General features: G+C 45.9%; 1 protein-coding gene across 3 annotated transcripts in view; it reads left to right on the plus strand.

Moving 5' to 3' along the window:
- MYT1 (myelin transcription factor 1) overlaps window positions 1-15,973 on the plus strand; it is a 68,765-nt gene extending 52,792 nt beyond the window's left edge. For all 3 annotated transcript variants that reach the window (XM_075768609.1, XM_075768611.1, XM_075768610.1), the window contains exons 15-23: window positions 275-337; window positions 554-622; window positions 4,789-4,851; window positions 5,425-5,508; window positions 9,545-9,766; window positions 10,355-10,446; window positions 11,310-11,413; window positions 11,532-11,675; window positions 13,155-15,973. In XM_075768609.1, the coding sequence (XP_075624724.1) occupies window positions 275-337; window positions 554-622; window positions 4,789-4,851; window positions 5,425-5,508; window positions 9,545-9,766; window positions 10,355-10,446; window positions 11,310-11,413; window positions 11,532-11,675; window positions 13,155-13,295 (982 nt within the window). In that variant the 3' untranslated portion in view covers window positions 13,296-15,973. The remainder of the gene's footprint in view (window positions 1-274; window positions 338-553; window positions 623-4,788; window positions 4,852-5,424; window positions 5,509-9,544; window positions 9,767-10,354; window positions 10,447-11,309; window positions 11,414-11,531; window positions 11,676-13,154) is intronic.
- The last annotated feature ends 328 nt before the right edge of the window (window positions 15,974-16,301 follow it).

Below are 16,301 nucleotides of genomic sequence, written 5' to 3' on the forward strand. Positions count from 1 at the left end.
ATTTTTTTCAGGATCCTTGCTATCTTTTGGGAACAATAAAGGGAGGAAAGGGAGCTGAAAGGGATACAGCTGGTTTATTTGCATGCAAACATACAAACACATGCTGAGGTCCGATGGAAGGAGCCGGTGTAAGGGATCTGGCACTGGGGCTGGGCTAAGCCCCCCCCAGTGCAGAGAGACCCTGAGGGGGGCTCAGCTGGCTTGGCAGATCCGTGGCTCCCGGTGACTCCATTCCTTTCCGGCACTTACACTCGTTGTTGTTGTTGTTGCGCAGTTGCCCAACCCCAGGCTGTGATGGCAGCGGACACATAACGGGAAACTATGCCTCTCACCGCAGGTGGGTTGACCTTTTTTCATGGTTTAGATTCTAAAGACAACTTTTTTTTTCTTTTAGTATATTTTTTGACCATGTGGATAGTTTGGTTCTGTTTCCTCCCCACCTTCTGTTGCCCCTCTCCCTCCCCCCACCCAGCCCTTTTTCTTTTTCCTTTTTTCCTTTTTTTTTTTTTTTTTTTTTTTTGCTTATCCAGATATTCCATCTCTTCTCTTTCAGCCTTTCTGGTTGTCCTCTTGCTGACAAGAGCCTCAGAAACCTCATGGCTGCCCACTCTGCTGACCTCAAGTATGTTTGCGCTCAACTTGGAACCTTTTTTTTCTTTTTTTTCCACCCTTTTTTCTCTCTTTCCCCTCCCTGCCCCCCCTCCTCTTGCTCTGCTTTTTCTTTCCCATCCCCTCCCTTCTCCTTTCAAAGAGCCGATCAAAATCTGCCTGCGAGGAGCTCTGGTGGAGTCCAGCCTCCAGCTGCCACGTTGGGAAGAGTCAACGTCATGGAGCAAGGCTTATTTTGGGGAAGGGGGAATCACGACAGCAATCAGAAATAACCCGGACCCCTGGCAGGTTTCCTTTGGGAACTGCAGAAATATGCTATTTTCTTTTTTATCTGGCACCTTTTCCCAAGCTGTTGTTCCCTAGTTTGTGCCATAACCCTTTTCATTCCATGTTTTTGTATGGCTCCCAAATAATCCAAAGCCTCGATACAGGCACATGCTTTAGTATCTGGTAGAAACACAGCTGGGAAAATACCACCAGGACACATTGGAGCTAACTCTTTTGGAGAACCCGGGATGTTACTTTTATGCTAAATTTTAGGGGTCGTTCGGGATGCAGCAACAGAGGTTCCTATTAATTTCAATGGGAGTTTGATTTGTGAGGGAGTGAAAGAGGGAGCAAGCAAACGCTTGGTGAGGCTGGATCCTGAGCCAGTGGCAAAGGGCTCACGGACACCCAGATTTCTTTGTTGCCATTTCTGCTCCTGATGGGAGCAGCCCGGTCTTCACATTTTCCTTCAAGTGTCTTCATCTGAAACCTGTTTTCAGCTTTGCTGCTGTCTTCCTAAAGCTCCTCATTTTCACTAGCTTATTTTTCACAAGGTTTCCAAAATTCTCCCTTAGGTTGCCTCCCCTAAAGAAAGGTGTAATAGAAATTGTACTTAAAAATAGATGGAGACACTGGGGGGATCTGAACCCTCCCCCACCCAACCTATATCTTTGGGGAAAAGCTAATTGTGATTTTTTTTTTTTTTCCCCCATCACTTCCATGGAGCCAGCCTATTTTTGGAGGCTGATTCTCCTCTGAGCTCCCTGCTTTGCTGAATCTAGTTTCAGGATTATTTAGATACTGAGATATTCATAACTATAACTGAAGAGCCCCTACTGAGAACAAAACCTCATGGAGGACTTCACATTGCATAGGGTCATCATAAAAAAAAAAAAAAAAAGTCCAATCAGTGACACTTGGAGCCATAGAAAGAGAGTTGGGTGGGAGGGACCCCCTTTGGTCATGAAGGTGGTCAGTAAAACCCCAAATCCCATTTTGGTGGCCTGGAGGTCAATGTGGGTCCGGAATTGCTCCCCACCCCACTACTGATGTGGGTGCTGGTGCCAGGAAAAACTGTTTTTTAACTGTCTGCTCCTTATCACAGAGGTGAAAAAAGTAGCTGGATTAGTTGATATTAATAGAATATGCTAGTGGATGGAAAGGACTCACATGATTAGCGCTAAGTACACTTAATCATGCATTATAGACGATATACATTTTGAAAGAACCTCTTAAGAGAGCTTTGCTGAACTGGTGTTTCTCCGACAGCCTTAAAGAATAGACCAGAGATCAGGCAATTAGCGTTAAAGATATTAAAAGCTCTCAGGAACAGTGCCCGTTTCCAGTAAGGGCCCGGAGAAAAAGTGAACAGGGTCGCTCCTGAGACCGAGCATCGCGCCGAGCATTGCTATACAGCATCCCCTGCTCCCCTTGGGAGTCCCATGTCAGCGCTTTTTTCAAAATACTATGTAAAACAGGAGACTTCTGCCTAAAACAAAGCTTTTTAATGCTATTTCCCAAGTACTGCTTTTTGTTCCCGTCTGTCCTGGTGAGGATGGGAGCAGAGGAGGGAGGAAGGGAAGAGGATTTGGAGATATTACAGATACCGCAGTCGTAGCTTTTCACAACTTCAGATAAGGCCATGTCAGTGTTTCTATTATAAATTCTATTTCAGGGGTTAATATCCCTGATATTAAAAAAAAAAAAATAGCTCCAGGCTGGAACATGCAATAAAAGGTCTCTGTCGGTATGATTTGTCTCCAGGTAATTAAAAATAAAAATCAAATCACTTCTCTCCCCTCTTTAGAAGTCCTGAAAGGCAAAAGGAGTTTGGTGTTAGGGTTTTCATAATTTCATCCCACCCTGAAGCTAGAACAACAAAGAAATAGTTTTGTTTTCTGTTTTAACAGCATATAACAGGGAAATGTCACAGTCATCTCCTAAACCTGTAATTTCTGAATGAGTTAGAGAATTTGCACTCTCATCGAGGTCCTGCTGGATGTGTCCCTTCTCTTACTGCACTGGACCTATGTGCATTTATGTTTTCCTGGGTCTGAGCAGGCTGAGCCTTGGTCCTGACTTAGTCTCCCTGCCACCCTTCTGGGACCAGGACGTATTCCTGCTCTCCCACCCTGGGTGAGGTGCCAATTTTCTTTGCCAACGGAGACTATTCAATGACCTGCAAATGCTAAACCCTCCCTCAGAGCTGGTGCAAAGGGGAGAATTGTGATATTTTCTGACCAAAAAAAAAAAAAAGATGACTTTTTAAAAGGCTATTTTCCAAGCCCCAAAACTAAGCCATCTGTGGGAATCATTGCTCCACTCACTCTCAGGTGCCAAAGCACCCCAGCTATACCACTGCCCAGGTCAGGAATGAGCCTTCCCAAAGGCTTTGGCCTCGGAGGCTGCCCGTGCACCACCACGTGTGGCCCATCAGTTCACCAGGATGTCCTGGAGACACTGAGCATTGACACATCAATCCCTGCTCTGCTGCGGGGTACCACCAACCAGTGGTACCAAACCAGGCACCGGTGGCTCTAAAAATGGGGATTGAGAAAGCAGGGACATAGCAAAATCCTCCTCACAATGAGAAAGGGCACTCTGCAAGCTTGCAACCATGCTGTGAGCTTTGCTGGCTCCGGCTCAGAAGCGAGCGGCTGAGCATCTCCCGCTTGTCCCACAGCAGCACCATGGATTTCCTCCCCCTGTGCTAATCACTTGACTCACACGGCCCTGGCTAATTGGCAGGCTGGCGCACGCATCCTCGGCAAGGACTCCTTGCCTCTCTTCTTTGTCCCCATGACAACTTTTATGTCTGCCATGTCACCTATAGCATTTGGAGCAGATCTTTGTGCTCGTGGTACTTCATATCCTCTCACCTTTCTCGCTTCTGCGCCCTTAATGATGCGGTGCTTAACTCATGCCATTATCTTTGCTGCCACTCGGTAGGGCTCGCAGCCCCTGCGAGCCTTTGTGCAGGTTTGTGTGATCACAGAAGTATTCTGAGGCTTTGCTTTCAATCATGTCCCAGTGCGCTGGATGCTTACCTTCAAACCCATGATCATGGCTGCATCTTCAAAGACCCCTTTGTAACGGCAGCGGCTGAGGACTGAGGGGCAGATTTTGCACCGAAGCACCAAAAGCTGCTGGTGCACCATGCTTGGTGACCTGGTGATCCTCAGCCCAAGGCCCCACAGGAAGCTGCTCCCCTGTAGAACCCCCATCCTCTGCCCATGGTGTTACAGAAGGAGAAGACCTGAGATTAACCTAACCTTTTTCCTCCTATTTCTTTGCTACTTCCCATTACAGTTTTTGACCCTGAGGACCCTCCTGTGGTGAGGTGTTTGTTTTCCCTCAGTGAGATTAGTCGCTCACCAAGTCACCCAGACTTGAGCCGAGATCTTTGTTGTGCTTCCACTTCGTGGTGGCCAAGGTGGCCTTGGAGGAGAAAGCTCGGTGGCCAAGTTGTCCAGAGTTGTAGGCTGTTTTTCTGGTTTCTTTTCTGGATCGTATCTGCTGCCTCCTTACATCTTCCTCAGGAAGATGGACACTGTCCTGGAGGTCTTTTTTTGACTCATTATCTTCTCCTGAGCTGTCCCCTTTGTGAGGGTGGGGACAGAGGCTGGGACCCGCATCCCTCTGCCAGAGAACAGCCACCCACCGTGCTCCCAACATCCTCATCTCTTCCCACCGACATTCCTCTCCAGCGCCGACACTGTGCAGCGATGCATCGACTTTGGTGCTGCAGATGTTACGGCCCAGACCTTGTTCTTATGGAAGGAGAAGGGGCAGGAAGAAAAAACCTGCTTCTCTGTTGATGGTCCCTACGTTTCTCTTTGAAATGAGCTGTTGCAAAGCATCGATCCCCTGCTCGGTTCCCCAGGCTAATCTGAGCATCCCTTTCCTCCGCAGGTGCCCTACTCCTGGTTGTGATGGCTCTGGTCACATAACAGGAAATTATGCATCACATAGAAGGTAAGATCTCCCTTAAATTATTTTCTCTGTAGCCTCTTTCTGTTGTTTTTTTTTTTTTTTTCCCCCTGCAGTGGGCAGAGTTGTAAAGTTCTGAATAAAACATTAATGTTACTGACAACTGAAGCCTATTTTCATCTCTTTAATCTGACTTCTCTTTTTTTTTTTTTTGATGTTTCCAGCATCTGATTAGAAGCTCCCTTCAACAGAATAAAAGACAAAGGGTCAGATTTTAGCTGATGCAATGTTCCTGTTAATAATGCTACCTATTTATGACTTCTGTTATCACTTTAGAGCATTAATAGCAGAGATCTGAGCCTTCTGTTTCAACAATTCCATTAAACATCGCAGGCTGTTAGCAGATATCTTCTTATCTAGACACCATTAATTACTGTCCATCTCCCTCAATTTTTTATTTTTTTTTTTCTCCTGACTTCTCCTCGTGATGTGAAACTGCAAAACGAGAGAGATCAAAAACACTGTGTGAAATTCAAGGGAAAGATGACTGAAGCGAGGGAATAGCAAATGCAGTGATTCTGCCAGTGAGACAGGCCTTTCTTCTCTTTTTAACCACAGTCTGTCAGGCTGCCCTCGTGCCAAGAAAAGTGGGATCAAGATCACCCCGACAAAGGATGATAAAGAAGACCCAGAGCTGATGAAGTAAGTCTGGAGAAAACTCCTGAGCAGACCCTTTCGCTCGATCCCCTTTGCCTCGCACAGATTTACTCATGGGAGCATTATCCATCCTTTGTCCCAAAAATGGTGGTGTAATTTTGAAACTTGATTGAAAAATCAGGAGGTGGAGGAAGTAATGGTGTATTTTTTATTTGTTTTTGTGGATGTGAAAGGTAGGCTGGTAGGGCATGAGCAGTTCCTCTCCTACCTGTGCTTTATATAATTCCTAGAAAAACCATCAGTGTTGTAAATGAGGGTAAAAACCCACAGTCAAGTGAAATGTTGTAGGTTTTTGGGCAGCAATGGGGGCTGGTGGGCTTGTTTAACTCCCAGGAACACAGTAGAAGTAGAAACTATGCAGCACCAAGTTGGGTCAGCATCTGGTAACCCTGAATAAGATGCGTTTTGTAGAGTCTGTGCCATGGTTGAATATTCAAAGGCAACTCAAAAAGCCTTTCTCTGCTGCCTCGGGCTGAATTTTTCAAAACATTCCAGGGGGTTTATTCCTACTGGGAACAGAGATTTTAAATCCCTTAGTCCACCTCAGGAACTTTCATTTGCTGTGAAATCCATTTGTCCCGACTTTTAGCAAGCACGAGCATCACAGGCTCAGTGTTCTGATGTGGGTTTTGGGTTCTGTATCTCAATCCCTTGCACAGCTACAGGACATCAAAGCCTTTAGAGCAGGGCTGGGGTCAGCACTGACTCCTGCATCCTATTTTTTGTTAATCCAGAGCATCCCCAGCCTTTCTGGAGCCCATCCACTAACCCAGCAACTGCAGATGGAGGGAGGTAAAAAGAAACATGGAAAAACTTACCAACTCTCTCCACGAGTTTTTGGATGCCCAGGAGTGCTGGCATTTCTAGCCAAACCCCTTTGGCTCAGCAGACTGTCCCCAAATACATCTTTTTTTCCCCCATTTGAGCCCTAGGGCCGGTCCTGCCCTTGCAGAAGAGTGGAGGTGAATACCTCCGCAGACCTGGATTTTGCCAGAGTGGGAACCAGTGGGTGCGGAAGAGCCCCGCAGGGGCTGTGGGAAACTGGGATGCGCCAGCCGGGGGAAGGACCTTTAAGAAAAAGATGATATTTGAGCCATCTGCTCTGTTCTTACTCCTCAGTCTACAGGAAGGAAAGCCTCCCAGTTAAATGAGCTGTGTGATAATTGGCAGGAGTTAGTGGAGTTTATTAAAAATTAAGCAACCTACTTGAGAATCTGTGGGAAAAAAATCTTTTTTTGGCTCAAATACACTAAATTACTGGTGGTATTGTACTGCCATTAACCAGTGATACAGCGAAGGAAAGGACAAGCAGCAAATGCTGTCGTACAACTGCCGACTGTTGCATGTTTGCTTCTTTTACTGCAGTTGGAGGCCCTCAGTTGGGAGGTCGCTCCTCTCCATGTTTTCCCCAGGGAGATGTGCCCTCGGGGCTGGGGAAGCCATGGCTTTGCTCATCCTTGCCTGCCCCATTTGGGGCTGGGACCGGTCGGGGATGTGCCAAGCACCTCCTCCGGTGTGGTTTCTCTGCAAAGAGACTGCTTCCCAGTGCAAGAAGAAAGGGGGTTTTCTACGGCTGTTTTGTTACGGTGCCGCTGGTGCTTGCATAGGAACATGGGACCAGCTGTCAGAGCAACCCCAGCAGGACGATGGTCCCTCCCAGCATCCTCACCAAGGGTTGGGTCTTTCCTAGTCCACCCTACAGATGCAAATGCTGGGAAGCTAAAGTGACAACAAATGGGGTTGGAGCATCACCAGAGCTGGGATTTTCTGACTCCTAGAAAGCTGATGCTGTCCACCCCCAGGCTGGCCTTGGAGGCTCGTTGTGGCTCTGCTGCTCCTTCTGCAGCGGGACCGTGGGCGCGGGTGCAGGCAGTGCCAGGTGGGCTGTGAGGACGTGAAGGTATCCCCCAACGTCCCACGGCACAGGCAGCAATCCCTGCTCCTCCAGTACAGCCAGGAGGAGCAGAAGCTCCTCCGAGATGTGCGAAACAACACGGTACAATGATCCCTTCGTTGCCGCCTTCCCCCAGCCCTTGGAAAGCTCGTGTTCTGCCTCCCGCGGCAAGGTGCGCCTGGCGCGGGTTTGCGTAAAGCAGCTTTGGATCTAAATCCATCCTCTGTCTGCACCGAGGACCACTTGGAACCCGGCCGAGTTTTGCACATCGTCACTGAGGAGAAAGTCATTTAGTCCCTGTTGGTTTTGCTGTTCATCCTTCAAGTAATTTGCTACAGACATGATTGAACAGATCACCTCAACCTTCATCCCAGCCCAGGCATAAAACGGAAGCATCCACGGCTGCCTAATTGATCAAACACTACTGGTGCTTCTGTTAAATAATAATAATTTAAAAAAATATATTAAAAAAATGTCCAAGCTAGCTGTTTTGCACAATAAGGCTCTGGTTTATTTTTAACAATGAAAGTGTAATGAAAGTTAAATTAACAGCGTAAAATATGTAACGGTTGGGCCGTAATGGCTGCATACTAAATGCTGGGGTTTGTCTCTTTCTCTCTCACTCTTCTTTTTTTTCCCCCTCTCCTTTTCCTCCTGAGGATTCAGTAATTTGCTCGTGATCATATAAAAGCAATGATGTTATGAATTTACTGAGGATCCTGCTGGCAGGGATATTATAAGTGAATTGTGCTGCATTTGCAGCTGATTAAAATCAAGATCAGCATTTTTCAAATTATCTTGGGAAAAGGCTGGGTGTACAGCTCCCCCCGTCTGCTGTCATCTCCCTTTTGTACGAAATATAAACAATCAGGGTAATAATTTCTGCGGTGAAATGCAGCTTGCGATTTTTCAGGAGCAGCTCAGTGGATATTTTGCCGGGGAAACTCGATGTCCCTAATTGCTTTCAAACCGAGGACACGGGGGTTATTTTTGCCATTTCTCACCTACTTCCACCTCCCCCTTTTTAGAGTAACCTCCCTTGAGTAATAAAGTTTTAACTGTATTTATAATTGACTAGCATCTTTAAACAAATGCAAACCACAGCAGAAAACTTAATAGATACACCGGGCTTTGTCGAACGGCTGAATTTAGTGAGTACGCCATTAGGCGGGGAGTTTGCGAGCAGGGAGGGAAGAGGTGCCTTTGAGAGAGGCACTCATCCTCTTGGCAACTAGCACGAGTTGTGGCAGTGCCTCCGTGACGGCCCTCACAGCTCCTGTATGCTTTAACGGGCCATAAACGGCAGCAGAAGCGTGGGGGCGGGAGGGCTCGTGTGCGGGCTGGACGGTAATTCCCACTTTTATCCCCTTGGGAGCGCAGGCTGGTCTCTCGGTAGCCATGGGATGTGAACCAGGAGAAGGAGGCAAGCAAGGCCATGCCGTGGCTGCAGGCTGAGTGGTGCCCCAGGGTTTATTTGTCCTGTCTGATGGGGTACGGGCTCAGAAACCCCCCCGGATACCCTCCTTGCAGGAGCAGGTTTGCAGCTTTTCGGTACGCAGGTTGCAGCCTGACCAGCTCCCAGGCCAGGGACTGGTTCCCGGGGAAGGGTTGTGTCCCCATGGGCACAGGCAGTGCTCCTAGATTGCGTTGATCGTGCTAGTGCAGGGTAATAAAGTTGATGACCATGGGCTCCTCAGCAGTAACACCGGGCAGAGCTGGCTGTAAATGTGTGATGGTTTGGTGTGAGCATGTCAGCCGCGGGTGACGTTGGGATCCAAAGTCAGGCAGCCCAGCCTGCTGCCTTTACCCCAATGAGGCACCAAACACAGGGTTTGGGACACCACTGAGACCTGCTTTTGCTGCGAGTGTGAGTGTGATGTGACCTCCACAGTCTTTCCCTCTTGCAGGATTTACCTTGGTTCTCTCTGGCCCTTTTGAAAGGGCAGCTGTAGCTTTGAATTTCCCATCTACCATTTCCATCAACCAAACATCTACCCCGTAAAGTCCAGATGAGATCCCCAAATGTGAACACTCTCTTCCCAGGCTTCCTCATTCCTGCTCATCCTTAATTTCCTTATGTCCCTCTTTGTTCCTGTGCTGTAATTATTGGTAATTCCCTGTGCCCAGGTGTCCGGTTCCTGGCTGCGTTGGGCTTGGACACATCAGCGGCAAATACGCCTCTCACCGGAGCGCATCAGGGTGCCCTCTCGCAGCCCGCAGGCAGAAGGAAGGATCGCTCAACGGCTCCTCATTTTCCTGGAAGTCGTTGAAGAACGAAGGCCCCACCTGTCCTACCCCAGGCTGCGATGGCTCCGGCCATGCCAATGGGAGCTTCCTCACTCACAGAAGGTAAATCACAGGGTTGAAATCACTGGGAGTGTGACAACACTGCCATGGACTAACCTACCTGCCTGTAGATGCTGCTTGAGCACCGTTCAGCTCTTCATGCAAGGCTCAATAGCTGGTGCTTTTGATGCTGACCTCAGTCAGGTTGCTCCAAGGTTGGAGCTTTCTGCCCGGAAGAAAATGCATAGGCGTTTTAATATTGCAATGATGAGATGATGTGGGTTGGGCAAAATCATGAAAATTGATAATATAACGCCCTTCCATGAGCAAGCCAGAACACGACTTGGGCACCCCAAGCAGGGGGTTTTCACGCCCAAACCAGCCAGACTTGTCTCACCTTCCTCACCTGTCACGCCCTCTCTTCTAGGAATCAATGTGTTTTTTAATCTGTGTTCAGAGAAAATTGCTCTTGCTTCATAAATGGGGAGTTTTGTGGCATTATTCATAAAGCAATTTCCTCTGTACCATAAAAAGCTTTTAGAAGAACTGTCTCGCAGCATGAACTCCACCAAATGGTACGTGCTGCTGTTGGGAACATAAGCACCTATAAATACGGAGAGTTTATGAAACCCATTTTTACTTGCTTTTCAGTTTGTCAGGGTGTCCAAGAGCTACTTTTGCTGGGAAGAAAGGAAAACTCTCAGGGGATGAAATTCTCAACACAAAGTTCAAGACCAGCGATGGTAAGGATTTTCTCTCCTTTTGCCTTCCAGGTGTGTCAAGGTACTGAGCCTGTATATCTTTTTCTTTGCAGACTGGGGAGGTTTCAACAACTGAAATCTGGCCTCAGATTTGCAAGCTTATCACATGCTATGAACACCCATTTCTCAGGTTGCTTGGGTATTTGGCATGGCACTGTACTCGCACTGCTCGCTGAATGGCACGCTGGGAGGGAGCAAGTGAAACGATACAGGAGTTTCCATAGTGAAATTCCAGGCAAAAAGAATTAATGCTGAAATTAAGATGTCTTTTGAAATATTCACTGACATTTTCACAAATCCCTTGCAGTCATTCAGCGATTTTCACCTATTCAGGGCTTTTAATCCTGCAGATATTTCTGGATCTGGAATTTTGTTAGCGATGGCACTTTGCATTTCCAGTACTATTACTGAGGTTTCTGTGGTATTTGACAAAGTTCAGGCATTTTACTTGAATACCTAATATAGTTTGGAACCTATAAATACCTGCACTCTGCTAGAAATATCAGATGGCATCTTCCCAAATGCAGGACTGGAGAGAATGACCTGAGTTTTCAGGGCAATCAGCCTTGCAGGGTGCGTGGAGGTGCTGGACTCCAACCGCTATGCTGTCGTTGGCTTCTGCATTTACATATTGACCTATAAAGTATCATTGAACTCTGATGCTAAAAACATTACTAAAAAAATAAAAGCACGCGTGAGATGTGCATCCTGTTTAGAGGATGTAAAAGCAAAGGTGAGGACTTTGAGTGGTGATGTCTAAGCAACAGGATGGGCTCAGCAGGAAACCCAACATTTTTGCTTTTCGTGCGAGCATTTGTTGACTGCCCGCGACTTCTCTCCTGCAGTTCTGGAGAACGATGAAGAGATCAAGCAGCTGAACAAGGAGATCAGTGAGCTGAACGAGTCCAACTCGGAGATGGAAGCGGCCATGGTGAAACTGCAGTCGCAGGTTTGTGTCCTCAGATGTGCGCCCAAGACGGGGGACACGTGGCCAAGCCCCTTGCGTGGGTGGTGGTGGATGCCGTTGTGTGAGGGCTGGTAACCCTGCCGTGCTCCTTGCTCTGCAGATCTCCACCATGGAGAAGAACCTGAAAAACATTGAGGAGGAAAACAAAATCATAGAGGAGCAAAACGAAGCCCTGTTCCTGGAGCTCTCAGGGTTGAGCCAGGCTCTAATCCAAAGTCTTGCAAATATCCGCCTTCCGCACATGGTAAGAAACTTTTGGCAGCGCTCGCCCCAGCCGGCGTGATTGAGGGAGGTCTTCCAAACCCAATTCAAGATAAGGCTTATGTACAATTAAAGAGTGGGAGAATTTCTCTACATACACCTACGTGTCCTTTATAAGATCAGTACTTTTCCCTTATCTGTGAAGCTTGCATTGTATCTCCCTTTTGTTGTCATTTTCTGCTGATCTCCCTTTGTATCTATTGTTCTGTCTCATTACATCTGGGAGCATTATCACAAAATAGGAAACTTTATCAAGGGCACCCAGCGCCTTTTAGGCTAAGACAGCACAAGCAGAGATCAGGAGGGATTGGATTTCAACGTCAGAAAGATCTTACAGCTCCTATTATAATGCAGGTAGTTTCAATTCAGTTTTGAATAGCTGGCAGCCAAAGAATAGCATTCTTAAAGAGAGTGTATTTTGTTTAATTTAACAAGGTCTAACAGCCCACAGCATGTTACCATAGAGTTACTGCAAAATGAAAAGACTGCATTAAAATAGTAAAACCACAAAAGGCTATTAATTACCTTCTCTCTATTCCCAGGAATGTAATTACTGTTGTCAAAACCAGGTGTGTGGAGGGGGGGGCTTGTGTTGTTGGGGAAGTTGTCCTCTTACAACTCATAAAGACCATCGCACTGATCAGAGGAATGAGCTTTTGATTTATTTTTTCTGCCATCTTTTTTTTTTTTTTTTTTTTTTTGGGAATCCTTTTCATTGGGGTTTGTATTTAAATTCAGGCTGGTTGGAGGGAAGCCATCCTCCAGCAGAGCAGTTTTGGATAGTATTCACCCAGCTGCCTAACTGGCAGAAAACCACTCGCTGAGTGCTTTTCTGTAAAGTGTTTGACACATAAAGGTCAAATAAACTGTTCAGCAAATATTTTTTCAAGGTTTCAGGCAACTCCAATTAAATAATGCCCACGAGACTCGTATGCTCATTTTATTCCTGTTCTTTTTCTTCCTTCTCCCTTTCTTTTTTCCCTATTAACTCCAAGTGAGATATTTGCAAGGTTTTCACGATGCCCCTCAAAAGCAAAAGCTGTACCACAGTAGCAGTGTGCTGGTGTGGGCAGATGTGAGCCCAAGGTGACCGGGCTCCTGCCCTAACTTTGCCTTTGATTCCCTCTGTGATGCTTCAGCAGTCCCTGCCTCCTCTCGTCCTCCAGCCTTTCATTTCCATGGCTTAATTCTGCCTCAAGCCTGTCAAACTGCCTGCACACTCTTAACCTGATGCTGTTAACAGTTCCACGAGGCCAAAGCATAAAATTAAGGACCTGGTTAAGAACTGGCAGGATCGGGGGCTGCAGGATGAGTTTCCCATACGTACAGTACCGCGCACTAAAAGCTCCGACGTTGAGACCTTTCGCTGTTGGTGCATACACAGATGATTAACTGCAAAGCAACATCTCAGCCTCTTCCTGCTCTACCACTAATGCTTTTATTTGGCTTTTTTTGGCTGCAGGAGCCAATTAGTGAGCAGAACTTCGATGCGTATGTGAACACGCTGACCGACATGTACACCAACCAGGAGTGCTACCAGAACCCGGAGAACAAGGACCTGCTGGAGAGCATCAAGCAAGCCGTCAAGGGCATCCAGGTTTAGTGCCGCGGGATGGAGACGAGCAAGCAAACGGACTGTAAGATGGAACTTTCCCTCCAAGTATTCAGGTTTACAAGTTAGAAAACTTGTTTAATGAATGAAAAAAAAAAAAAAAAAGAAAAAAAAAGGACCAAAACGTAACCAAGAGGCCATTTCTGAGACGTGGAACCGATTGAACTCAATGTTCTCGTTTACTTAACTTGGGACCTTCTTGAGAGAAGTGGGATTTTTCTACCTGGACCATGAGGTAGATCAGGATGGAAGGTTAAATTCTCCAGTAGGCTATGGGGCTTGGTAGCTGGTGAAGAGCAGGCATCTTTCATGAGTTGCCATGCTCTTGCAGAGTTGATCCAACGGTTAAAACGTTACAAGAACAGGGTCTTGTCTGATCCAAGACTAGCGTATGACTGGCTTAAACCCTCATGTTGTCTATGGTCGTATGTCCAGATCACCTACTCACACATGAATTATGTTCTGTGTTGCTACAAGTGCTGGAGCTGCAAGCTACCTGTAAATCTGAACCTGTGCTGGGCCTCCCAACCCCGAGGTGTTCAGATATCCACTGGGTATGGGAACTCTGAAGTATTATAAAGTAGCTTATTTTTATTTTCTGAAAGAAATCTGAAGAGCAGTTCTGGATCTCCAGTGGAAAGCGCAATGGAAAAAAGGTTCTCAGGGAAGCTTTTGGAGTTTGCAACTACAGTATTCCTTTGTCTGTCTTAAATATGAGAATAGCTATTATGAATAGGCCAATACCAGATATTTCATACAGAAGAATTCTTTAATGTGTCATGGTCCGGTGTATATGATTTTTTGGAAGTCTGATGACAGTTCTGGTTCTTTTCATTATTGTGATCATCCTTACAGTGGCGCAGTACTGCCAGTCCAGAGATCATACATCAATGCCAGAGAACATTTGAGATTGTGATGAACAAAAAAAAAAAAAAAAAAAAAGAAACAAAAACCAACAAAAAGAGAGATGCTAATTGATGGCCAGCAAAGTGCTTACCTACTGTGAATCAGTAGTTGATTTCTTACAGGTATCCACAGGGCAATGGGTATTTTTTGGTTTGGTGTTCTACGTTTTGCGCAAAATAGCAGCACAAGCGCCATTCTGCAAAAAAAAAAAAAAAAAAAAAAAGAAAAAAAAGGAAAAGAAAAAAAGAGTATTCAGGTATTGGGTATTCTTCCAAAGAAGCATTTTATAAGCAGCTCGGTACACGCAGCCCACTGTGCACTTAAAGAACAACTCCATGAATGTCTTTGCGACGCTGCTCCCCAGCACCTGCTCCATCGCGCGTGGAGCCGGCTGTCCCCCACGGGTTTGCTCTCCCCCACATCCGCTCCCATCCGGAGCTCGCTGTCTCCCTGCTGCAAACACTTCGGAAGCAGAGGGGGGGCAAATTTCCCCCCCAAAGGGGTCCCAGCACGGGAAGCATCCACATCCCGCATCCCTCCCGGCGGCGGGGTGGGCAGAGCTAGGGAGGATTTTGCTGACCCATACTAAAGACAAGACTGTGGTGTCGTTTTGAGCCCAATCCTGCAGATATTTAGGGTGTAATCCACGATTTCAGACAAGTCAGCGGAAAGGTTCCCAGTGACTGCAGCGGCCACTGGATCCGGCCTCGAAGCTCATGAGCGACTTGATTTGCCGGTTCCCCTGTTGAGTTCAATAGGGCACCTGGCGTCCGTGGGTTTACTCACACACTTAAGTGTTTGCAGGATCAGACTCCATGAGTTCACTTACTTTAGAACCCATTCCAAGTGCAAAAATACAAAAGAAAGGGGAAAAAAAATAATAATTTGAGGTGTTAAAAACACAATGTTCTTAACATGTAAATAGAGTCCAAATTGATTGTGACTGCAATTCAGTTAGTATTTAAAAGTAGAGAAATTGCACTTCCTGGAAGAAAGAGAGGGAAAAAAAAAAAGTAGTTAGTTTAATTATCCTGTAAATTATTTAATTTTGGCAAGATGTATGTAATTTATATTTACAACACCTTATGTTAACTTTTTGCTATTTATTTAACTTTTTTATTTATTAATTTTATACTTATTTTAAACTGGACACCGCACCATAGAAAAGATAAAAGAAGCAAAAAAAAGTTAAAAATGAAAACTTTTGATCATAAAAAAATGATATTCCAAAAAAAAAAGAAAAAAAACCCCTATCTACAACTCCTACTTGTAATTTTGATGCAACCAAGTTATTTTTTATATATTTTGTTATTTATTCTTTTACCGATGGGAATTTTTTTAAAGATATTTTATAACTGAGACATTTTGATAATTTTTTGGTTTGTTTTTTTGTGGGGACAGGGGCACGGGGGGAAGAGAGATTTTTTCAGTTTTTCTTTTCTTTTTCATTCATATTGTTTCAGGCACTGATAACAGGAAATGAAAATTCTGTATTTATTATTTATTTAATATTTAAGTCGGGAAAAAAAAAGAACTGTGCTCTTGTATATTTATTTTGTCGTTTGTGTGTCGGTTACGTGATGACTGAGTACTTGTTTATGTGAAGGAATACTGTTAATATTTAAATAATAAAGAGTCACATTGAAAGTTATAGCAGGCTACATGTTATTCTGTGAAAACGAATACTGTGATCTACTTTCCTCAGGAAATGTATTTTGCAGACAGAACTTCTTTATGTACTGGCAGGGTTATTTCGTAATAAAACCCAGTTCTGTTTGTGACTTTAGTTCCTATGGTCTTTCTTCGAGCTGCTGCCAACGTCCCCGGCGTGTCCCCGATGGGCTTTGTCCCCGCTCACGCACCGTGGCACGGAGGGTTGGCGTGTGTCCCCCCCCCCCCCCGGCGGAGCTCCAGACTGCCCGCCCCAAACCTGGCTCTCCCCGCCTACTGAATTGGGGGATTTAGGGGGAATTTAGGTTTGTGGTATCTCTGAAGGCTTTGAAGAATAAGGAGCTGTCACCATCCGGTGAAGCGGGTGCCTAAAATCCCACTTGTCCGATGATGGGGAGAATCAAAACTCCAAGCACAGGT

The sequence above is a fragment of the Balearica regulorum genome, chromosome 16 (genome assembly GCF_011004875.1).
Source record: "Balearica regulorum gibbericeps isolate bBalReg1 chromosome 16, bBalReg1.pri, whole genome shotgun sequence".
Lineage (NCBI taxonomy): Eukaryota > Metazoa > Chordata > Aves > Gruiformes > Gruidae > Balearica > Balearica regulorum.